The 26,045-nt window shown below is 37.4% G+C and overlaps 1 protein-coding gene and 1 long non-coding RNA gene across 2 annotated transcripts in view; one reads left to right on the forward strand and one right to left on the reverse strand.

Moving 5' to 3' along the window:
- The window catches only part of SPEF2 (sperm flagellar 2), a 92,271-nt gene extending 88,162 nt beyond the window's left edge, over window positions 1–4,109 (reverse strand). Inside the window, 2 exon segments of the mRNA XM_058825918.1 lie at window positions 2,187–2,289; window positions 4,023–4,109. Of these exon segments, the coding sequence (XP_058681901.1) occupies window positions 2,187–2,289; window positions 4,023–4,080 (161 nt within the window). The 5' untranslated portion in view covers window positions 4,081–4,109.
- Window positions 4,110–4,216: 107 nt separating this feature from the next.
- The window catches only part of LOC131572978 (uncharacterized), a 35,284-nt gene continuing 13,455 nt past the window's right edge, over window positions 4,217–26,045 (forward strand). The window contains exons 1-3 of the long non-coding RNA XR_009276102.1: window positions 4,217–4,254; window positions 6,314–6,398; window positions 25,939–26,031. This is a non-coding gene — a long non-coding RNA (uncharacterized LOC131572978). The remainder of the gene's footprint in view (window positions 4,255–6,313; window positions 6,399–25,938; window positions 26,032–26,045) is intronic.

Consider the following 26,045-nt stretch of genomic DNA (forward strand, 5'->3'; position numbering starts at 1 on the left):
GAACATAAAAACAAGAGGTTCAGAAGAAGCAGGAGGATTTTATACAGCCTAGAGGTACATGTGCACCATGTGTCTTGAGGTACATGTGCACCATGGTCTGACAAAATACAGCATAAGCCAACCTCATGAATTGCATCATCACTGTATGAAAGTTCACAGATATGCACAAGATTTTTCAACTTCCCATTTTGCAGTTCTTCTTGATTATAGATATCTCAGATTACCTGTAAATTTATAAATTCTCATATGATCTTCTGCCCGAGCTCCTCTCAGAGCCTCATAATGTTTCTTCAAAATTTTCATTTTAGTGAAAATATTACAGTCACCACCAGGACACAACTCTGTATTCCTTACTCTACACCGATCATGGGCAGACTTCCGCTATTCCCAGTCTTACATTGAAAGGCATTTTGAACCTCTGGTCTAACTACTTTTGTAGTTACAATTAAAATGTATAATTTTCTTGAACTGTGATCAGTCTCTTTGGAAATACAAAATCAATTCATGCATCAAACATATTTAGCTTTTGAATTCCTGTAAAAATATTTTAAATATCAATAAATTCTACATTGCACTAGCAAATCCTAGCTGAGAAAATAGATATTTTATCTACTTTATGGAAGAGACTTGTGTCATGGGGTTACTTTACCTTTAAGGAAGTTGAAGTTGCTGGGGACTGCCTGGAGTCTTTTCTCCTGACCAATTATCGGTCATTGCTGAGAACTGACAGCAGTTTTGGCCATTGAAAAGTGGGATCAACTTGTGAACCCTACCTTATAGTGTAAAACCAGAGCTCTCTTGTTCTCTTTGTTTCCTGGCTGTGAAGGGTGGCAGAGCTCCAGGCCTCCCGTTCCCTGCCTGCCCAGGCCATGTGGCCATGCGGCCGGCCGGGAGATGCGGGCCTGCGGAAAGTTTTCCCTGGGCTCTGGCTGGGCCGGGCCGGGCCGATCTCTGGCTCGGCTGCAGGTTTTGCTGTAACTAAATTTACTAGAGACTGCCGAGTGAAGAAGGAGAGAGGCTCTGGACCTGCAGCGGGCTGGGGCGGCGACTACACTCTCCAGAGCAGCTATGAAGAATCTTCTATTGAAGACAGCTCCAGCTCCTGTTCAGTAGAGATCACAGAACCATCTACAAAGCCTGGGCAAGATTTTAACTCTTTCATTACCCAGACAAGACTTGCAGATTAATCTTTTTATCCAGAGAGAGAAAAGGAGAGTGATCAACATGAAAAGAGACTTTATAAACTACCAGTGACAAGAAAGAAAAGAAGCTACAGGAAAGGTAGAGAATTAAGAAGATGCTTTAATTAAGATGGAATATTTTTCTGTTAAAACTATGGAGATGGACAATGAAGTCCTGAAAAGAACTCCTTTAATTCATGACAGAGTATAGGGAGGAATAGAGTGTTCAAGGTGTAAAATTTGAGTAAAAAGTAGAGTGATTGTGATATAGTGAAGTGCTGGAAACAGTAAAGCGAAAATTTGAAGCCTTGGGGTGGGCAATGAGAAAAACTGTTTTCTGGTGAAGCTCACAGAAACAGATGAAGACTTTTGCTTTTGAATAAAAAAACAAAAGTCCGGGGAACTCTGCCTCAGCTAGCTAAAACTAACTAAAAACCAGAGAGAAGCTCTGTCCCGCTGTCTGTCCGTGCTGCAGACAACACAGTCCATTTTATTCCTTAAAATGCCATCCCTAGACTCATGGCCCATACACACCTCAGAGTGATGTGGAATGGGAGGAGTGAGCTCTGATAACAGCAGCTCTGGGCAGCTGGTATCAGGGCAAAGGAAAACTATAACAAAAATAGTTTTCTTGTGAGAAACTCCATAAATTAACAGAAAGAAACTTCTGTTTCTCTACAAAGACTGGTGAAAAGACTGTAGCAAGAATTGGGACTGTTTAACCACCAAGGTTCTAAAGTTTTTGTCTCTGTTGTCATGTGAACAAGAGAATAGTGGGTAGACAGGGGATAAAAAAGGTTTTTCTGGAAGTTTATTCTGGTGTTCTTATTATTGTAGTTTGTCAATAAACTTTCTTTATTCCTTTTAAGTTTTATGCCTGTTTTGCTCTTGTTCTAATCCATATCTCACAGCAACAAATAAGTAATTTTTTTTTAGTTACTGGTTTAAAACCATGAGAACTTGTTACTTTATATAGGAGACCAAATGTTATCCATATGTACTAACCTGTTCTGTGAAAATTGTTTAAAGTCATCCTGAAGACCATATATGTGTAGAAGTTCTCCTAGGAGGTAGCCAGTAGAAAATTCTTCTGGAAATGATCCTGGAACTAAGTTTGGGTTAATGATTTTGGGGTTTTTTTAAATAAAATAATTAAAAGAATCCAAAGGTTAATTTTAATAAAACTTGTTATTGTGTTTATAACAAATCTAAATCCAAGGTTTAGTAAATAATTCAAAGAAATTTTAGGAGACTGATCTAGCAGTAATAGTTTTCAAATCACAAATAATTATACATTCTGTGCAGTCACTCTGCAACATCAGCTTTACATAGTAATTTCTAATTTTCAGTGTTAAAATGAAAACATCGTCATAATTGTCACAGAGATTGTGAAAATATTTATAAACTATAATTACTAAATTTTCCATACAAAATGCAAATGGAAAAGAAAAAAAAAAACTAGCTCTAATGTGCTCTTCTTCATACAACCACAGAATCACAGAATATGCTGAGTTGGAAGGGACACATCAGAATTTAGTCCAACTCTTGGACCTGCACGGCAAACCCCAAGAGTCACACGCCACATGACTGAGAGCATTTTCCAAACACTTCTGGACCTCTGTCAGGCTGGTGCTGTGACCACTGCCCCGGGGAGCCTGTTCCCATGCCCAACCACCCCCTGGGGAAAAAACCTTTTCCTAATATTCAACATAAACCTCCAATGACACAGCTTCATGCTATTTCCTTCAGTCTGTCACTGTCACCACAGAGAAGAGATCAGTGCCTGCCCCTCCTCTTCACCTCATGAAGGTGTAACTGCAGTCAGGTGTCCCATCAGTCTCCTCCAGAATGAACAGACCAAATGACCTCAGTCACTCCTCACAGGGCTTCCCCTTCACACCCTTCACCATCCTCATGGCCCTCCTTTGGACACTCTCTAATGGTTTAATGTATTTCTTATACTGTGGCACCCCAAACTGCCTCCAGCACTCAAGGTGAGGCTGCCCCAGCTCAGAGCAGAGCAGGACAATCCCCTCCCTTGCCTGGCTGGTGATGCTGTCCCTGATGCCCCCAGGACAGGGTGGGCCCTCCTGGCTGCCAGGGCACTGCTGGCTCATGTTCAACTTGCCATTGACCCACTGCCCCAGGTCTCTTTCCCCAGCACAGCTTTCCCAGCATCTCCTTCCCCAGTCTATATACACAACAAGGGTTACCCCATCCCAAATGCAGAATTTGGTGTCTTGTTAAACTTCATGCAGTTGGCAATTGCCTGTCTCTCTAATTTTTCTGATGGTTTTGCTGCATCCTTGCAGAACAAATGCTGTTCCAACATCAGCACAACACCTACCATTCAAAACAAAGCACTTTCTAAACATATTAAACTACTTTTTATTCTCTGGAGTCCTGATTAGCAGTTTTAGTTTGAGCACCTTCCATCTCCTGAGAGCACCTGCTCCTTGAGGAGAATTAACTTCAGCTTGAAAATTCTCAGGCATATATTGTCCAGGAAGGTGGTGGAGTCACCATCCCTGGAGGTGTACAAGTGGTGTCTGGATCTGGCACTGGGTGATGTGCTTTAGTGGTTCAGGGGATTACAGGGGCACTGCTGGGCACGTGACTGGACTGGATGGTCCTGAAGGTCTCCTCCAACTCTGACGATCTACGATTCTGTAGTCCCTGCCTTGCAGATGAAGATTAAAAATGTAGCTGTGGAGGTACGTGGCCGCGGCAAGGGAGCGGGCCGGGGGAACCTCTTCCACGACGGCCCGACCCTGACCCCGCTGACCCCGCTGCCCCAGCGGCCAGGCCCTGGCCGTCCCCGCACAGCGGGGCTCCACTCACCGATGCGCCGGGAGAGCTTCACCTCCTGGTTGAGCCACTCGCACAGGATGTGGGACATTGTGTGGAGCACCCACGGCCGCCGCCGCCGCCGCCCGGCTCCGCGTCCCGTTGCCGCGGCGACAGCGGGCGGCGCCTGCGCGGCGGGGGCGGGGCGCGGGGCGGTGCAGGGCGGCGCGGGCGCGCAGGCGCGGCGGGCGGGCGGGCGCGCGGGTGTCCCCGGGCGTGGGGCAAGGTGAGCGCGCGGCGGGGCGGGGCGGCCCCGGGGGAGGCGCTGGGCGGGCGGGGGCTGAGGCGGGGTCGGCGCGGCGGGGCCGGGCCTGGCGCAGGGGGCATGCGAGCGGGTGTCGGGGGTCGATGCCCGCTCTGCTCGCTGCCCGCTCTGCCCGCTCCCTCGGAGCCCTAAGGGGCAGCCGGCGTGGAGGTACCACCCCGCAGTGCTGCCCGCCCCGGCTGCGCGTTCCACGTGTATTTGTTTGAATAGCTACTTGCCCATTCCGCCCCGACCCCGGCGCGGTCCGTGTTTGCTCATGAACTGGTGGGGGTGGTGCAGGGCGGAGACCGAAAGGCTGGGAATCAGGAGGAATTTGATCGCAGGAAGGGTGATTAGACAGACACTGGGATGGGCTGCCCACGGAGGTGGTGGAGTCATCGTCCCTGGAGGTGTTAAGAAAAGACTGGATGTGGCACTCCGTGCCATGGTCTGGTTGACCACGGCAGTGCTGGCTCACGGGTTGGACTCGATCACCTCAAGGATCTTTTCCAACGTGATTGATTGTTGTGATTCTGCAAATCGCAGTCTGGCGGGAGAAAGAGAATTAATCCAGGGTGATTTTCCCAAATGCGTTCTCATAGGAGCACGCAGTATTACTGAGTTGGCGCCCTGTGGAAGGGGGAGGGAGAGCGGAGCAGTGCCGAGAAGAGCTCTGGCAGTCCGGAACGCGCGCTGCACATGCCGAGCGGAGTTTTCCAGCGGCGCTGCTGGTGTGAGGCTCGGGGGTGTCCCTGTGCCAGACAGCTGCTCGTGCGGGAGCCGAGCCCGCTTTGGGCAAAGACAGTGTTTGCTCAGCTTTTGTTTGCATTAAGTCATCTTTGTTTTAGAATCACACCGAAACAACCATGCCTGGTTCCATTTCTCTTATTTGGAACGTGTGTTATAAAACGCTACAGGATAGGGAAGAGAGCTACATGTGGAAAATGCACACGTATTTAAATTGGCCTTTTTTTTTTTTTTCTTGGAAAAAATATTTTAACTACTCTTTTTCAAGTACCTTTCAGCAGAATTGGGAAGGATTATTTTTGCTACAAAAGGCAGGAGCAAAATGATCTGGTGGCTAATGACAGACAACAAGCTAATAACAATTTTCAAAAGCGGTAGTTAACTTGGAATGTTACAGATTCTATTCCCTGAGAACAGAATTTCTCAGATTAAATCTATGTGCTTTGACAGAGGGTGTGCTTTAAATAAAATTAAATCCTGAGAATAAGAATATAAATATATAACTGGCCACGCATTTATAAATCTTGAAAAGGTTAGTGTAGAGTCAGTGGCACATGAATGAGTGAAGTAACAGGAAACTTCGAGAGAGGAAGTACTTTTAGGGCAGATGTTTAAATTACTATTTCTATTCTTCTAAGGATTTGAAGTTTTGAATATATCTTAACTCATAAAAATACACACACTTGAGGGAAGAAAAAAATTCCATTTTTGATATTTTTATGATGGTAGTGGGTGAATCTATCATCAGAGTGTTTTTCTGGTCTGTCAGGCAAGAAAGAACAAACATATGTTAGCTTCATCATGGAATTTTTCCCATGGATCCAGAAATCAATGTATATGTATTTATGTTGATACACATTTAGGGGTTGCTGCAAGTAGTCATTAACAGAAGCTTATGCTAATTTAAAATGTGCAAACCAGAATTGATTTATATTAAGTATAGAACTTTCCATATCACCTCTGACTTTGAAAGGCTGGTACTTCCGGTGTCTTTGATTTATTTTTTTCATGAAATGTATTCCTTCAAGTTCATGATCATAGTCAGTGAATTTCTAAGCATCAGATTTTCTTTAAAATTAACATGAATTTTTCTGTCTGTTGAGATGACATAATAAAATCTTGCTCAGATAAGCTAGAACTATGAGAAAGATGTGGAATTTCATGTTTAAATTCAGTAGTGGCTTGCTGTTCCATCTAAATCAGTTTTAACAAATTACTGTAGCTTTCTTTATTCTGAGAAGTGATTGGATAATTTATTAATCAAATTTTACTTAATTCTTTCCCTGAATTTAAGAACTTGGAAAGATGGCTGTGTTCTGCACTGTGAAATCAAAGTCCAGAGACCATTTAAAGGACAATAATTGCAGAAAACAAATAAAGTAAGTGTTTCCCTCTTTCTACCCTTGCTAAAAACACCAGTGTTTTTAAAGAATAAAACTGTTCACTTCTTGTGCTTTCAGTTTTTAACATCTCTGCTAGGAATGTCTCTGGGCATTCCAAACTGATTTTTCACAGGACTCTGTACTTTGAATGATACAATTTTGAATTATATATATTTTAGTCAGTAATATGGGGTTGTGAAATGCATATTAATTTTTCACCTAAGAGTCTGTCTTTATTTTAAACTTAATGCATCTTGTTGTGGACTTGCTTTGAAAGAGGAGAGGGTGAATTTATAATAGTCAAAGCAATAGAGGACATCAAGCAGCAGCCTGTTGAGCAGAAATTGAAGTGTCAGGGATCATCTGTTACATTTCATTCCTTTTATCCATCTGAAAGAAACTGCACATATGAAGAACAAAAAATGATGTGACCAAGCCTATATCTGTTTTTGAACATTAGTTTTGAATAACATGGACACAACAGTGGTATGCATAAAGAATAAAATGACAAAATCCAGTTTTAAAGGTGAGTATCAGTAACGTTTGTTAGGAAAGGACAATGAAAATACTTCTAAATGTTCAAGATAATAAATTGAAAGTGGAATTAATTAGAAGGAGTTACTGTAATTTAATACAACTAAGATTAAGAAAAGTCAGATGAAGCAATACCTGAATTCTGGAATTAAATTGCATTTAGAGTGAAGCTGTGCCAGCAGTAATAGCAGTAAGCTGATACAGGGTAATTAAAGAGTGCCTGGGTTCAGGACTTTCCTTTTGTGCACCATAATTTGCTTTTTCCTGTATCGACAAGATTGTTTCTAAATATACTTTTGAAAAGTAATTTATATATTATATATATATATATATACATATACACACTTTTTTATTTTTTTTTTTTTTTACTTGTAATGTTATGGTTTATATTATTTGCTAGTTTTTTCTTTTCTGGGAAGTTACAAAGAGGCTAAATAGCCTCCACTTATCCTAGGGCTTCTTTTCACTCTTCCCTCTCAGTTTATTATTCATTTTACTTCATGTTATTTGACTCACAGAATTACAGAATAGTCTGTGTTGAAAGCTGGATCCACAAGGATCATCAAGTCCAGCTCTTCAGAAAATAGAAATACTGGGTTTGAATCTGCAACCTTGGCATTATTAGCACTATTCTCTAACCACCTGAGCTAATATCAGGGCATTTATCCCTTCTTACAATGATCAAACGATCATGTCCTCTTTAAAATTTAGTTTTGAATTTATTTGTTCTTCACATACACTCTCTTTTGGGTCCTCATGTCTGTACTGAGGACAGAAAAGGATTAAGCTCTAAACAAAAAGTCATGATCTTGGGGTTTGTGCTTACCACATGTTTCCACAGGTGGTTGCTTGGTGCATTTCTGAACTCCATGGCCCCTACTGGCCCTTAGAACAGTATGTGGAAGCTTGTCCTGTTAGCATGTGCTCCATTGCTATACAGAACATTCCCCCTGCCACCACAGAATGCAGTGAAGGACTTTATGCATTGACATAAGCTAGTAAAATTAACTTTTCCTTTCATGAATACATGCAGACAGTTCTGAATTGATGTAATGTTTAATATTGACAGTGGTTTGTGGTAAGGAGTTCCATAACTCAACCTGTCTTTGTGTGAAAAAATTAGATTACCCTTCATTATGCAAAAAATTGCATATTGTGTATTTTGAGATTGCATCCTCTGCTCTTGATTTGGCTTTTTTTCAGCTCTCTAGCTGTTCTGTTATTTTTAAACAGGAACTTTAGGCATGTGACTTTCAGGTTGAACTGATGCTTCAAGTGCTATCTTGCTTCCAATAATTGTATAATAGGTGTGTTCTATATTAACATTTGCTGCTTATCTTTATTTTCTCTCAGTCTTGGTTGGGGGGTTGTGTCTCTGGAGAAATGTGGTTCCTATGGTATATTCTCATTTTTTTATTATCTGCATAAAGAACACTAGGATGAGTCTGCTGTGCGAAAGTCCTCCACTTCAAGTAGCTGCAGAACTAACATTTGGCAATACTAATAAGGCTACATGCAGTACATATTCAAGATCTGCATGTACTAAATAATCTCTTTACGCTTAAAAAGTGTGTTCAATACTGACAAGAATATATAACGAGGTTTGGAAAGTTGCAGGTGTGCTGTGTGCAGGAAAATATTGTGATTTGGTGCATTGTTTTCGGTACTGCAAAATTAATTATTAGTGTGTAGGTTCAGTTTGAGTAAATCTCAGTAAATTAGTGGGCAAGATTAAGGCAAGAGACGTGCAGAGAAGTTCTGGCGCTTTTAAGAGACAGGTCTAAGTACTTCCAGTGTGAGGAACTAGTGGAGTTCTGTGGCTGACTGTTGTGATTCTTTTTTGTACTAATAACCAAGTAAAGAAGAAGATAATTTAACCTTCTTAAGCAAAATCCATAACTTGCTGGCTGTTATCTGAGACAATACGGTTTCTTTTAGTTCAGTTATAGCAATTGCACATTTAGATCAAGAACTGAAGGATTTTTCAGCTTCAAGAAAGAATTCGTTATCTCCAATGTAATGTGATTGGCAGGAATTACAATCTACTATGGAAGAGAGAGGAATATGATATGGAATAACATTTCAAATATTGATGCCAGTTGGCTTAATTTGTGAGACTATTTAAGAGACTTACTAAGGCAGATGGGAGTTTGATTTGGTTCTTGGTTGTTACTTTGGTTGTTTTTTAAAATGCCACTACTGACTGATTGAAAGTTTTTGGAGATATTTTGCAGCTTTAAGGTAGACAGTGCTTCTTAGCCATTTCAAGTATCAAAACCGTAAAATACAGCATCAGAACAATAAAAGATGAGTGTAAATGATGGAAAGAAAGAACCAAACTGCCTTAAAAATTGAAAGATTAAAAATTCACATAAGCAAAATGAACATAAGCTCATTAGAACCTCTCTGAATAATGAGTACATACATGTCTTAAGGACATAGTAAATTACAGGAGAAATAGAGACTGGCATGTCGATACAGCTTTAAACAAGTGTGCGAAACAAAGAAGTGAGGAATTGAAGACGTTTTTATTTTGGGGATGTTGCTGTGGTTTCACTGAATTACATCACCCATTTTTAAGCATCTCTTTCTTCTTAACAGTTTATTTTTGGGTTTATGACCACTTTCTTTCCTTTATGGTTATTTTTTTCTATCAGAATGTTCGGTGTTTTGGGTTGAGGATTATGCGCTTCCTTAGTGGGATAATAGGTGTTTTGTTGGGAAAGCAGTAGACAAGGGATAAAAAGATGATTACAGACTGGAACCGAACAAAGATTCATTGAGGAATGTGACTGGTACAGGTAGCTAGCCAAGAAGAGAGTTCCATTAGGAATGGAACAAAGAGGATCAAGGCAACACAAATTGCTTTAGTTCTATGGCTTAAGTAACAGTCTTGAAATTCTGAGTCACTATATCTCTGCTTTAGGAAATTGTATGTAAAACATACTGTCAGAAGATGGTTTTAGTCAACCCCAGTAATTAAACATATCTACTCATGTCCGTGTCACAGTACAGTCAGAACTAAAATTATGTGAACATTTTTCTTGTAGACATTCTTTTATGTATAAAATAGTTGTGTGCTTGGTGTAGGTGAACAGAAGCTCTCTCCAGCTGGCTTTTTTTTCAGAAAAAAGAAGGCAGAAAAGTAGTAAGTAAAGTTCAGATGGTTCATTTTTGTCATGCACAATTTAATTCATTTTCTGGCATAGTGGTTCTGCAAGATAAAATTCCAGTTAATAAATCAGATTTTTCTAGGCAGCTACAAATTATATCACTTTATGGATGGATTACTTCATAAACAATGGCCTGAAGTATTTTGAGTAGTACTTAGAGTACTCTCAAAGCCTCATCAGCTATTATTTTATCTTTGTTATTCAATAAATGCTTATTAACTGTGCACATTTGTCCTTTTACTGTGGTTTTTGTCTAGTACTATTAAAGAATGTGTGTAATGTAACTAGAATCCACTTGGAGATTACTGAAATGCAACTGCTTTTTCTTTCAGAAATAGTATGGCTTTTGTGTACTAACAATTCAGTTATGTATTTAGAGTATGAAAATAAGAATAGTGTGTCTGTTTTTGGCGTAGAGGAGGAATTCAAGTAAGCACAATGTAACCAAGTGATCTGGAATTTGGCTAGCATGCTAAGAACAAATGCCAGCACTTAAAAGCCTTGGATAGTTCTTTCTTGTTATGTTGAAAGGGAACATTGGTCAAGCATCCTCTACATTGGAAGCATTCCTGGTAAAACATCAGGTTTTCAACATTGTTCTTTAATCCACAGTACTTAGCTAATTAGGGTAAAACTGATGATGTAAATAGTTAAAGTGATTTATTATGATGTAGCTAGACAAAGGAGAGGTTCTAGGCTAAAATGCCCAGTTGCTTTTTTTAATAAAAAAATAAATGATACATCATGGCACGATAATGGTAGTACACAGAATATAACTTCTTTTCTACAATAATGATTTATCTTTCAAGTTGCTCTTTTCTCTCCCCTTATGCCAGTATAATTTTGCTCTCAGGCTGATTCCAATAGATGTTTTCTTTTCTTTTTGATCCAATAGAGGTTTTTTTTCTTCTTGTGTGTAGGAGTTGTGATAATGACAGGGATAGTATTGTGCTTCTGCTTAATGGCTATAGAAATACAATTTTAACAAAACTTTGAATTATTCATAAGCAGTTTCTCTGACTAGAAGAACTAAACAGGAATAAACAGCCTGCCTTAAAATAAGTACAATTCTATAAAAAAGTTTAATTTAATATAGAATGTCTGAGCACAGACCCTAGTGAAAGATGAAAAAGAAGTCATCCAATTGCTTGTGTTTTGCATTGTGGCACAGATAAGCATTTTAAACAAGTTACAGAAATTTAGCAACTTGTGTGGGGAGGTATTGACTGCCTTTCTGATGGATCACTTCAAATCATGAAGCAGTGTAGAAAATTCTCTGATTTAATCAGTAGTAAAAACACACTAAAACAGTGTGCTACTCTGCCTCTGATTTTCTCCAGCTGTCTTACTCATTCCTGTTTCCCGCTCTTTTGGCTCTGTTGATTCTTATTCTCTCCTGCAATCAGAATTATTTTTACGCATGTATTCCTTGAGTCTTCACGTCTGATGATGTGTCTTTCTTCTCCTTTTCATCTACTGCCCCAACCTGTCCTGCCAAGGATTATACATGCAATTTTTTTTGAAAGTAATTTACACACATAATTGAATTATGTTTTGTGTCAGATTTCTAAAGCAGCAACATTAACCATTCTCTTTTCATTCTCCAGAGTGATGGTAGAAACTGTTAGAATTGTTCTTTAGGTTCAATGGCAAAAATTTATCCCTTTTGTCCATTTGAGTCACATGGAGTGTGGTAGGACCAAAACGGCTTCAGTACCTTTCCTGCAGGTACTTCCCTGCCATCTGGACAGATGTCTGACATCAGTCTTTGCAGATTACAGTTTTGAAATTCCTTCCCCTGAGGGATGATGGATGTTCTTCTTCATCCCAGAGAAATGTTGTATAAATGAGATTTGAAATTAAAACCTAAGAAAATCATGTTTGGGCTGTTAAGCATACACAAAAGCAGCTGGTGAATACACTAGCTCTAAAAAAACTTATGACTGGAAAGATTATCTGTTTGCTAAATACCTTAGAAAACCATTGATCATGTACCTTCAAATTTGTGTCATTATGCCCATGTTCATATGTAGGTTGTGCATAATTCTGAACATAAGATGTAAGTTGTAACTCATTGTACACAGTTTATATTCAAATTCTGGCACATCTTGTTTTGCCCTTGAGTTTCAGAAGCTGTTTTTTTCACCTTAGGATCAGCTAGTTGTCAGTCTGTTTACCTTTTTATGCAGAATGAGTGCTGCCAAAGAAATTATATCAATTACAAGGTTTTTTAGCAGGAGAGGAGCAGCATATGTCAGAAGGAATCATTAACAATAGTCAGAATGCACTCTTTTCTTCCTGCCTGTTCTGGAAAGCTTACCAAATTTAAAGTATCCTAAATCTGGGCATATGCTCAGGTAGACCCATATTCATTGTCTGTAAAGAGGTGACTCTTCGTTCTTTTCAGTGGTAGTTATTGATAGTAAAGCTGGTTTTATTTCTCTCGCCATACTGTTGCATCTCTTTGGCAATAACTGATAAAGATGCTCAGGCTGCACTGTTTTGCACTATTCAAAACAGCTGTTTCAGCTGCAATTAAAATAGTGGGTGCCTACTGGTATTAGACATTTTCTAATACAAACACTAATAATTTACTAGTAGAATTTCTTCTTTCTTTATAATTCTGTTGAACAATAGAGGATTTTAAATTTAGGAAAATATAGCCTTGAGTAGAATTCTTGCTGTTCATAAGAGTTTAATAATTTTTTCTTTCTTTTCCATTTTAAAAATTAGATTTTTTACATTATCTGTGGCAAGAATTCTCTTGCATGGTAATTAATGAGACGTGTAAGTGAAGTTGATTTAATCTGTCTTTTGGTCAGTTTACCAAAATGCTGGATAGCAGCATAAATTTCTTTCATTAAAGCTGATACCTGCTGCAGAGACATGATCAATACATGCTGCACAAATCAGAAGAATCTTATTGGAACAGAATAGCCCTGGTCCTCCACTTTGAGAAATATGTCTTTCCAAGATTTATGTGTACATTTTTGTTTTCTGTTAGCATATAATTCATTATCATTGTATTTGGAATAAGAAAAGGAGCAAAGCTATAAAAGGCAAGCACAACTAAACTTACTTTAAATCAATTAAATTCTGTGCTTTGGTTTGAATTTTTAATAGAATAATGTGTGATGTTGATTAAATGGGCCAGGTAAGGCACAGGAAAATGGTTCTAATTTTGAAACAAGAAATAAGTGTTTCTGTCAGATTTTACAGCTAATAGAGAGTCAAATTAGTCTCATATTTGTGTATAGGTTATGTAAATAAAATTTAATAGTACACTGCATAATATGAGGCATGGAACATAAGATGCATGTAATTCTGTTTATGGAGCTACACAGCTGCTGCTTGTAATTAGCTGCCTAGGGAACCTCTGTTCAACAATCCTTTTTAATGAGTGTTTTTAACAGTTTGGGTTCCATGGTAAGAGAAGAACCAGATATAGAATGTCAAATATAACTAAAATTCAAATAAATGAACAAAAATTAGGTATAAATTGTATATGGGTGTGCAAGCACAAATGTATATGCTTTTAAAAGATTTTCTGAAAACATACAGTGATTTTGAAAGCTCTTTTGCAAACACAGTGTTCGGTGTTTCAAATGATAAATAAAAAATAGTAATTGATTTCTTACTGCTGCAGTGTAGTTTCTTTCCCATAAAGTTACTTATTACAATAGAAAATAAAATAATTAACTTTTTTCCCCTGAATTTCATATGTGATTCACAGTTTTAATGTTTAACGATATTTTTCTTTCATCATGATATTGTTGAAATTTAAATAACTAGAAAAGTACAACTTCTTTAAACATTTTCTGGATCACTTCTAACTGAAATACTCTATTCTCTTTTTTGATGTTGTCCAGTTCTATGTATCATTTGGATTTGTTTGTGCAAGAGGAAGACAACTAACTATAGCATTTTTAATTAATATCTCTAGCTTATTCCTCTTGAAACAGGGGAGGTAACATTGCTTTCCTCATGAGAGATTTTGACACTTCGATAATTTGTTTCTATTGTCCCCTTCACTTCTGTTTTAGTGAGCTACTACTTCCAGACTTTTTAGTAAGATTAAAGTAAGTACTTCAATCCTGTGTGTAACATCAGCATGTAGAACAGCATCTCCCAAGAGCATAGTTTTTCAGTAATTGTAACTTCTTGTTTTGTTGAACCCTGTAATTTATTATACTCTATGTCCGAATTACACAACAGATACTTTTAAATATGGTTAGTTTTTTCCATTCATCTTTATAGCATTTGTTTTCTTTAACATATCCTCATCAGTGAAGAAGACTTTGTTGTTGATCATTCGTTTTCAGGGAGGATGCCTTAGACTGTTCAAAGTATGCAGGTGTGGTTCAGCCATGGTTTATGATGCCATGAATTGTAATGTGGAATTTAACACAAAAAAAGCAGAAAAAACTGCATGTTTTGCAAGGTGATAAACTGCAGGAAATTCAGGACAAATAATGGAAGAATAAATTATGTAATTACTAAATTATGGAGATGTCACATCTGTATAAGGAGTTAGTTAATTGTAATTACATTTTGGTTTAGCAAGAGATATTTGGAGATATTTATGTTACATAAAAGAGAAAACAGTTTGGAGGGACCTTTTGGTTTTAATCCAAAACCAGTCATAATCAGTAAAATACATATGATAGAGACATAAGATGAATGATAATGCTTAGGAAAAATTCTTACAGAATTCTGTTTATCTGTTGGGAGTTCACTTGTCCACTCACTTTGTAACAGTCTGGGCTAAGGTGTAGTGGCCATAACCTTTAAGCATGCCATTTAGAAATTTATTTTGACTTGGAATGGTGAACCATATTTTACACTTTTTTGAAAGTTAATCCTATAATAAGACAGTGCAGCATCCCAATTATGCTGACGAGATGAGAAGGTTACAGTTGTTCTCTTCATCCGCTGTGATGCTGACCCTGTCTGGATGGTGTCTTGTCACCAGTTGGACTCTGGAACTATTTTCATGTAGTTGAAAGACTAGTCTCTGTTCCTAAGCTCATTTTCAGAGTTGAAGTATGTCTTGGGTTGCATACCAAGACAAGCATAAAGCAATAAAAGGGAGAAATTGAGAGATAGAGCAAAAATCTAAATTATTTAATTTATTCTTTTGCATGAATTGTACTTGTATGGGTCAAGAAGTTTTTAAGACAAGTGTAGATACTAGGCTATACTATTCCTTTTGCAAGCTTTATTTATCCTTATGTTTTAGATAATTAGGTGTAGTGTGCATTCCACATAGAGTCCCTTTGTTGCCCTGAAACCTAAAGCCTTCTGATAATGTTTTCATTGTTTTAGTTACTTTCCCATGAAAGTTCTATAAATATAAATTGTTTATCACATTCCTTCTAAGAAACATCTTTTGATGGACATTTCACATGACCAGTGTGCTTGGGAAAGTGGTAACTTAATTATCCAATCCCTGGTCATTGTCAAGAATCTATAAATACTGGAGTCAGAGAACAAAGTGCTTCTTTTTCCTCTTCTAACACTGAGAAGTGTTCATGTGAATCATTTTGTGTCCTTCAGTAACATCCGTTTGCGTTTTTAATGCTGTAGTTGTAATTGTAGTTTTCTGGAATAGTGTTTCAAAGTAAACAGAGTATTAATTCAAACCCTGTGCTGTGAAAGAGCAAAACTGCTAAACACAAAAAATAGTACAAAACCCACTGTCATTCTTACAGAAGTTCTATTTCAGACCCTAGCTGACTGTTCTTAGTATTTCTCTGGCCTCTGCTTTCTGTTATGATCCTGTCTTCCCTCTCCCTACTCAACTGATACTACTATAATTTTTACTGTCAACTGTTCATTGAGCTTGCAAGTATCCAGGAAGCATACTAGCTTTATTTCTACCAGCTTTTGTTTTCCCTTATGCAGGACATGCATATTGTCCTTCACATTTCTTTCTGCTATCCCTCATCTTCCGAAGTTGTCTATTTCCTCACTGAAGAGAAGACTTTTTTTTTTTTTTGCTTTACTCAGCTGAGATTTCTTTTCACATGTATTTCATATCTCAGAAATACTAGAAGACCAAAAACTCTTACATAGGTTAATCAGTCTGTAAAAGTAATTAATTTTCCACAAGTTTCATATTAGAGGTGCCTGGATATGGCACTTGGGGTGATAATGGTGATGCTCTGTTGACAGTTGGACTGGATGGTCTTGAAGGTCTCTTCCAACCCTGATGATTGTGTGATGTACCAGTTCTACATCAGATCATGGCAATGTTAGTAAAAAATCTTATCTGAATACATAGGATACCTCTGCCCTACAATTATAGAGTCTAGCAAATCCTATCACTAGCTCCTTAACAATCTGCTGATCTACAAGAGCCAGAAAAAAAATATTTACAACGAAAAAATCATGTGTAATGCTTAACTTGGTGATCAAAGAATTAAATCTAAGGTCCAAAAATTCCATGCTTATGATTTTGTGAAGCATTGTCATTACTGACTGCTTAAAAATGCAGGTATATCGCAGTTACAATTCTGTTAAGATAAACAGAAATTTGCAAACTGCTTAGTGGACCCAAATTTATCACAGTCAAAAATTACCGATGTATGATAAGCACTTTCATTATGTAATATGAAACACATGCATTCTAGACTGCTGGCACTTTCAAAGCTTGGAAACATTTAAAGACCTTCAAGCCAGCAAGTATGTAAAGCAGTAAGATAAAATCATTAATAATCAAGTTCAGGATAGAGATTACACAACCACTAATGAAGCAATTCTCATTAAAGCAGTTTTTCTGGATAGGACGTGCCTCACAGAAAAGGAATGCCACTTTCCCAGAGAATGTCATCAATGGCTAGTGACCCTGAATGTCAAATTGGAGCAAAAGGTGCTGATTAAGTCTCTTTGGGGGGGAAAAAAATAAATCTAGAAAATCACCATTTTTTTCTAGAATCTTCGATGTGAAGCTGTGTGGAAGAAGAAAAATCAGTAAAACAATAAAATAGATGAAGCACAGGCCTTTTAGTTCAGAGTCCATTCTTAAGCAATAAAAAAATAAAGTGTTTTGAGAAAGAAAAGAGTATTAAATGAAGTGAGTTCTATTTGTTTAACTGGAGAAAATTGATATATTTCCTTGCTCAATCCTTAAAATTTCAGTAACCTAAAAATCTAAAAAAGGATTTCATGATGGATTAGTTTAATGGAAAAATGACCATATATACCATATCCATATCCCAGTCACACAGAGGCTTAAAGTGACCTTGTTCTTCATGCTTCAGTAATATACTTGTTTATACTGTCAGGGCTCTTGTGCAGAACAGATATATAGTAATTGATTGTTGAGAAACAGTGTGATCTACTTAAAAGTATTTATTTTTTCTTCTAATATTTTGCCTACACTATGGTAACACTGAATGTGAAGGTTTGCTTTCAATCAAGTTGTAAACTTGGGAAATTTTTTGCATATATGTGAACAGTTTTATTTCTGTTCTTATGCAGCTTAATAGTTTTTTATTTACAATTTAAAATTGGGTATAATATGAAATTCTGTCTTTTTGAATTATGGGGACTTTTTCCCCTAATTTGGGAGCTTGCTCATTATTTAATCCATTTCATGCACTTTTTTAAAAGAAAATAAGGTAAAATGCTATTACACAAAACAATAGTCCTTGCAATAAAATGACAGCTGCTAGGAACTAGGAACCAGTCTGACTTGACATTATGATCAATATGCTGGATCTCATTTCTGACAGGTGTGGTACTTTTGTTGCTTGTATAGGCAGATTATATGTTTAAATGAAGTAGAAAATTATACATTGTAATTTATAGTTATTGCTAGTAATTACTGTTTATTGCATTGCCATGACTCAGAAATCCATTTATGATAGGAGTTAAATACAGAATATGCTGGTGCCTGAAAACATGTGTGAGGTGAAGGTTAAACCATATTTTCTAATTTGTTGTTTCTTTCTTAGTTTAGCATTTGACTTTTAGCATGTTTTATTTGATAGCAGCTTGTTAGTTGATGTAACTTGGGACTAATTCTCAGTGTGCTATGCACAGCTGGATACTGAGCTATCCATTTATTTTATTGTCCCAAAAAAATAGGGTGTAGTCTGTTTTTTAACTGAGGGATAATCTCTGAAATCACAACATCTTAAACTAGCATTGTAGCAGAGACCATATATTTGTTGTTGCCTAAACTGTGCTGCTTTGTTGATCTTGCCCATCAGCCTTTTAGTTGTTTAATATGTTTGTTACAATTTCATAGCTCCATAGAATGGTTTAGGATGGAAGGGACCTTAAAGACCATTTAGTTCCAGCCCCTTGCAACTGAATTGTTTCACAGCATTAGAAGTGGATATGGTCTTATCATCTTTTTCTTTAATTTAATTTAGATTGTAAGTTGTTTTCATAGAAGATGTTAAACTATTAAGACAATCATCCATCTAGTCCTCTCCTGTCATTTTTTGTGTATTATCTATTTCTCACTTTGATTCTATTTTGGTCAGTCTGAAAGGGTGTATTTTTTACCTTATACAGTCTTTAAAATTTTACCTGTGCTTTTCCTGGTAAACTACTTTTTGTATATATATAAGTTTCTTTATTTCCTTTAATGTTTTTAGATGAAGTGATAAATTAAATATTATTATGAATAGACATGGTTTTACATTGTTTTGGTGTATTGTTTTCTTGGTTGCTTTTTTGTTTACTTTTCTGTAATGGGAAGTTCATAAACCCCTGGTTTTTTTCAAACTTTTGCACACCTACCAATACATTTTGGAAGCAGATGATGTCATTATAAAGGCACATGCATGTTTTCATGATGGTGGTTTTTTTTTTACCTTGATATATCACATATGTAAATGTTTTCAATATTTCAGAATAAATTTTAGTGAATATATCTATTTTTATGTTTATGTGTATCTATGTCTATGTAGGCATATGTTACTCATGTATGCATACATAGTATTATACCTTTTATGTTAAGCTGTCTCATTATGAATCTGTAGCTTAGTGTTGTGAGGAAATACTCACCATTACTAGTTTACTGTTGCAAATGAATGTTTTATGTTGCTCAAAAAATCATCAGCAAAGGTGGTGGCCAAGGCAGGTTTCATATTTAAGTGAAGGTGCAACAAAGTTCATCAGCAAGTTTCATTCTACTTGATGGTTAAAGCATAGGAAAAAATGGACTAGAACGTAAAATCAATCAACCTAAAACTAAAACCAACCAAAAATTATCTACGTGTAGGGTGGGAATAGAAAAAGGGCAAGGATAGGAAAGGATGAAGGATAAAAATAATTAAGAGAGACAGTCCTGTAGGGTCACAAGGTTTGGACTAGACCACTTGGCCCAGATTTTACCAATAATTTAGGCATAAAGGTTTTGGCAGCACTTAAACTTAATAGCACATTAATTACTAAAAGCACTCTTTGCTGGATGAGGAACTGGCTGGGCGGGATCGGGCACAGAGAGTGGTGGTGAACAGTGCTGTATCCAACTGTTGGCCAGTCACAAGTGGTGTTCCTTAGGGGCCTGTGCTGGGGCCAATTCTGTTCAGTATTTTTATTGATGACATGGATGAGGGTATTGAGTCTTTCATTAGTAAATTTGCAGATGACACTAAGCTGGGAGCATGTGTCGATCTGTTGGAAGGTAGGAGGACTCTGCAGAGAGACCTAGAATTATTGGATGGTTGGGCAGAGTCCAATAAGATTACATTTAGTAAGTCCAAATGCTGAGTCCTTCATTTTGACCACAATAACTCCCTGCAACACTATAGTCTGGGGATGGTGTGGCTGGACAGTGCCCAGGTGGAAAGGGACCTGGGGGTGGGTACTGGTGACAGCCAGCTGAACATGAGCCAGCAGTGTTCTCTGGTGGCCAGGAAGGCCAGCGGCATCCTGTATGAGGAATAACATGGCCAGCAGGAGCAGGGAGGTCATTCTCCCCCTGTACTTGGCATGGGTGAAGCTGCACCTTGAGTTCTGTGTCCAGTTCTGGGCCCCTCAGTTCAGGAAGGACATTGAGACGCTTGAGCGCATCCAGAGGAGGCAGCGAGGCTGGTGAGGGGCTGGGAACACAAACCCTGTGAGGAACGACTGAGGGAGCTGGGGTTGTTTAGCCTGGAGAAAAGGAGACTCAGAGGTGACCTTATCACTCTCTACAACCTCCTGAAAGGCAGCTGTAGGCAGGTGGGGGTTGGTCTCTTTCTTCAGGCAGCAACTAAGTGAACGAGAGGAACGTCCTCAAGCTGCACCAAGGGTTGGATATTAGGAAAGTTTTTTACAGAAAGGGTGATAAAGTACTGGAATGGTTTGCCTGGGGGTATAGTTGAGTCACCATCCCTGGATGTGTTTAAAAGACTGGATGTGGCACTTGGTGCCACGGTCTAGTTGAAGTGTTAGGGCTGGGATGGACTCGATGAGTTTGGAGGTCTCTTCCAACCTAGTCATTCTGTGATTCTGTGATTGATATTTAAATAATCTATCAAAAGATTCTATATAATTTATTGTAAGCACAACAGTAATTCACCTCAGGCCTAACTTCCTTACAAACCTAAATCACTTAACAATCTGAGAGCAATGTTCATAGTACATTTGCTTTAGCTTATTCACACTTGCACACTGAAGTTGTATGTGCAAGGTAATCATGAAAAATTTCTCTCAAGGTCAGGGAAAAACTCACATTGGATGCTTTTCCAATTGGATGCATCTTCCATTAGATGCATCTTCTCAGCAGGCTGAGCCTCAAGGAGTGGGGTTATTAGTCCAGGATACATTGTCGTTTTTTACTGGTCTTCCAAGTACTCAGCAAACTTGCCGAGAGGTGCTCCACTCATAAGAATTTGCTCATCACAGACCACTGCAGGCCAGAAGAGCTCAGAATTGGTTCTGGGGTTGCAGAAGACCTCTAAGATCATCAACTCTTACTGGTCGCCAACTTATTGATAGACCTATGGCACTTAGTGCCACATCCAGTTGTTTCTTTAACACCTTCAGGGATCGTGACTCCACAAACTCCCTGGATAGTTCATTCCAATGAATTCCAGTCTAACAATCTGTTCTGAGAAGAAATTCCTTCTTAAAGGAAAGGTCTACTTAGGACCACTGTTTCTAGGGTGACAAGAGAATTGGCTGAAGTCATGATCTTCAATATTGGCCACCATTCAGGTTAGTAACTTTAGTTACAAAAATGTTGTTCCACTGAAGTTGTTATTCAGACAAGAAAAATAAGTTTCCAAAGTGGTTTGTGCTAGACAGCGCAAGTTCTTGGGAGCAGCCAGTATTTCTAATAAGCTCAGGAGCTTAGTCCAGGTGCTGTTTGTCAAGGCTGAGGTCTAATGAGCATTTCTGAGATCACAGTGCAGCCCGAGGGGCAGGGAGCAGGGGGAGTGCACCACCACACTTACTCAGTGTTTTTTGCTTACTGCATAGAACATATTTTAAAATATACATTTTTAAAAATGAAAATGGGAATGACATGCAACTTGCAATTGCTTTTCTTGGCCCTGAGGGAAAATCTATATCTTCACTTTAACAGTAGTTACTGTCAAAGACAAAAGAGCAATAATATTGGAAAGGGAAAATAAATTGTGAACTGGCATAAGAATATGCTTGTTTTCAAACTTGTTGAGGGTTTTCTTTTTTAATAATACTATATTGATGTTGGGAAAGAAATAATGGCTTTTACTGTCCTTTAAATATTTTAAATTAGTAAGCTGGTACAAGAATGACTTGGTACTGTGTAATTTAACTGTGTATGAGGAGAGTAACCTGCTCTAAGAGATGATGGACTGTGTGTTAATTACTTTTTTCTGAAGTGAGGTACATGAATTTTAAATTAAGGGAAAACTTGATGCAGGCACAGCCATAAAAAGTGATTATTTTCTAAATTAATAAGGAATCTTATACCTGTAAGAGTACTGTAAGCCTCTGAGGATCATGAAAAGCAGAAGTAGTATGTCTTAAACTCTAAGCAAAATATCCATGCACACTCTCCCCCAGTCACTGGAAGTAATACTCCTGTCAGACAAACACAGCCATGCAGTCCCAGAACGATTAGATAAATGATTGGATACAGAACAATAAGTCCATATAAATTAATTTCCATTGACTCCCTTTACTCCTTATTTGCATGAACAAAGTAGATGGTGATTTTATATTCTAATGGTCAAGTCTAAATGGCTTTGAGTAATGTTTTATTTATAAAGCACTTGGTTGCCCATAAGGTGAGTTAAAGTGCAAATTGTGGTCAGGATTAAGAGTGATTTTTTCACAGCTGGTAAAAGACCAGTAGTAGCGAGGTCTGGGTGCATGAATAAAGTTATACACTGGTAAGAGGAGTTTTGCGGCTGTACCTCAGACTGTCCCCCATATGTGATGAGTCAGAATTTGTTCTTGGAATCTGAAGAAATGTTGTGTGATTCTCAAGTCAAAAACAAATTGAATAGCATAATGATGACAAATCTCATTCCATGAAGTATGGTCTTGATTTTGAAGAGGTGTATCAGTGTATCAGTGGCAGCTTCCTCTTAATACTGAGGAGCATTTCTGGAGTATGATCAACATGATGAATCGGATCTACTCACAAAGAGTTGTTTTGTAAACATTGAAAGCTGAAGAGGTGTATGTAAAATCAACAGTGATTTTGGTTTATATAATGTGCTTTTTATGTTACACCTGAGGTTTACTTTCTATAACCACAGCTTTTTTCCTAAATTAATCTTTTTCTTTTTGCTTTATTTAAGTCTACGTGAACAGAACCAAAAAGGGACCAGGAAACAATCATATAATTTAATTAATCCTCTCCAGCAATATTAGTACAAGTTATTGATACATTAATCACATCAATAGTGAAGTGTCAATAATGCCAATTGCTCTTCATACATCAATTGGGCTAAGGTTTTGTGGCAGTTAATATTAGAAATAATATTTAGTTTAAATCCTCAATTGCATTTAATTATAGACTTATTTGTGAAAAAAACAGCTGCACCTTTTCCTCATCTCTGTTAGTCTGCCATTTGAAATAATGCAGCAGAAGTTTTCTTTAATGGGCAGAGTTATCAGAAGTTTTGCACATGTAATCATACAATCTTTCATTATTTATTGGCCATTGAGTGATCTTCTCCAGTCTTTTAGACAGTAGTGAGAAAAACTATGCATCTCTGTCTTTGCAGAGAGTATTAATTGCATTTATAATTATCACAATAGATAAATAGTTTGTGGGTGAATTATACAGCAGATCAATCATCATTACACTTCCAAGTGTATGATTAGGAAAGAAATTTGGCTGTTAGCCATCATAATGACATGGCTTAACTAATGTGGGCAGTCTTGAAGCAGATTGAATCAAAATTTTCTTTCCCCTGGGAATAGAAGTCCCAAGGTATGTTCTAGGCTGCTGATATGATAAATTTTTCAATACTTTTTTTGTGCCAACCAGGGATTGCAAATATACTATTTTATACCTTTCAGAGAAAGAGATCTAAGGAGCATCTTCTTCATTTTTTCATTCTTTGGGTTTTTCCATTAATGTATCTTCAAGATAGTACTAATTCCAGTAAAGTGATCTTCATGAAATGGAAGGCTCCTCTTCTGGAAGTGAAGTTTTGTTGAGTTGGACTTTGCTATAAACCTTTGTAAAATTCAGGTCTGCTGAAAACTGAACTGAACCTCTTCTTACTGTTAAATAAAGATGAAATAATGTAATGTGAAAAGACCTATACTGCAAGAGTCTCGTACTGCATATATGGAAGCTAATATACAAGGCAGGAGGTATCCTGCCACTTCATGTTAAAAAAGTAAAAGTTAAGCCACTTTCCATTACAAGTATAGCATTTCTGTCTCAAAAACAGGTTCCATGCAACTGAGATGGTGAGTTTTAGAACAGACTGAGTGAGGAGCATAGGGTTGGGAGCCATGCAAGGGACAAGAAACAGCAAGGAAGCCAGTGGATGATAGAGTGTCACTTGAGGAGGTGGCAGTATTAACAGAAGTTGGAAGAATGTAGCGTGTTAGTCAGAGTGAAAGGAGTAGGCAACAATAACTGAGGTGGGATAACAGAAAGGAACATAAGAGACAGATTTGTATTGTTCTGGAGATTGAAATAGAACAGCCTAGGCAAAGCAAACTTGGAAATAATATATTTCCTTGTGATAGTTCTTGTGATTAACTTGTGCAAGGAACGGGAGTTTCATACCTATCACTAAAATTCAATTTTTTTCCTCATATTGAGAATCCTGTATTTCTTATAAAGTCATATTTTTTATCACTGTGTATCTTGCCTTAGGCACACTCAGCTTCTTACAGATGAGATGGCTACAGGCCAGTGGTAAATGTATTTATCCCTCTGAACCTTAGGAAGGGATGACCTCTCTATCTAATAACATTGAGAACACTTACATGGGAAACAAATACATTGTTGGAAGATATATTAGCTCAAGTCTTTCTGGTTTTGTCACTATTTTACAGACAGTAAGAGCATCAAGGTTACAAAAAATTGGTACGCAGTCAGCAAAACAGAAAAAACTATTTGTGGATTGTGGATTGTTTGGGATTTCTTTTAGTCATTCATATGGGCTTTTTTTTCATTAGGAGGTCTTTAATAATTTCAGATCATTGAACTACATTCCCTGACTTTCCAGACATTGACTACGGCATAATTGATAATCTCAATCTTACCTATTTGATTTTTAAGTTAACAGCACTGAAATTGCTTTAAGTATAAATTTCCTGACATGGAGTTCATTGTGTTATTTGATTCTGAAAGAGAAAAAAGATACAAGATGTTCAATACTGTTTAAACTTTCTCTTAATATGAAAATGTAATATATTTGTTGCACTGTGTTGAAGTATGTTCATTGTATAAAAAATATTTTGTTTTTTATATATATAACTCTCTATATATTATAACTCTAGAAGAGTCTCAAACTCTTTGGCAATGGAATATGCCATCTAAAATTTGTAAAATTTTAGTGGCCTTCTTGATGCAAATAGAGAAATGAAGTCTTAGACAGTTTAGTTTGTTTCAACCAGTTGCTAATATTATCTTTAATGTTCTCTGAAATTAATTGATTAATTTTATTAACCAGGGTCAATCACTTGACCTGTCACATTTTACAGACTATGTAAGACTCTGTGTAGATTATATTTCTCCACTTGAATCTAGAAGGATGATGAAATTTTAAAAGTTCTAAATGGTATATATCTTTGATGAAGAGTTTGAGACTCTCTGTTTTTAAAAAAAGTCTCGGTTTTAAAAACTGGTTTTATAAGCCTTACTCTACTAGGAGAAAGGTGAGGTCAAAAATACCATTGTATGTATTGTATCATTGTATTCCGGACCACAAAATCAACTTCATTCCTTTGCTGAAAAGGGGAGGATTATGGTGTACCTTTCTAACTCTCCAATCCAAAAAATATTCTCTTGTAGGAAAAGTATAAACAAGAAATATATAAACAAACAGGTAGTTAAACATGAATTAATACTGTAAAATTGTTAAGATTAGTGCATGTCTTAAAGTAATTGCTGTAATGATCAGTAATTATAATAGAAAAATAGAAATTGGAACTGCACTGATTGAAAACTTGTATGACAGATACATTTTGATGCTGGCAATTTGGGTTGTTTCACTTTGTTATTACTTCCTATAATTACCTCAGCACACTTGAAAAGGCATAATTAAGTATGACATAAAAAAAAAGTCTATCATCATCATATTAAAGAATTCAGTCTCTATTGTAGGTGAAATCTGCATTAGATTTTAGGAAATAAAAAATATTATGTCTGATTTTAGTGTCTGTGTCTAGTGGTCCCTTTTTAACCTGTGCTTAACTTTCAGGAAGAGGAGCCTGAAAGAATACATAGAGATTTTGAAACAAGAAGTGTGAAACAAATCCTTGTTCTGCTCAGGCCCCCAGCTGTGCAACATGATGTAAGTTATTAAAT

This window comes from Poecile atricapillus, chromosome Z, assembly GCF_030490865.1.
Source record: "Poecile atricapillus isolate bPoeAtr1 chromosome Z, bPoeAtr1.hap1, whole genome shotgun sequence".
Taxonomy (NCBI): domain Eukaryota; kingdom Metazoa; phylum Chordata; class Aves; order Passeriformes; family Paridae; genus Poecile; species Poecile atricapillus.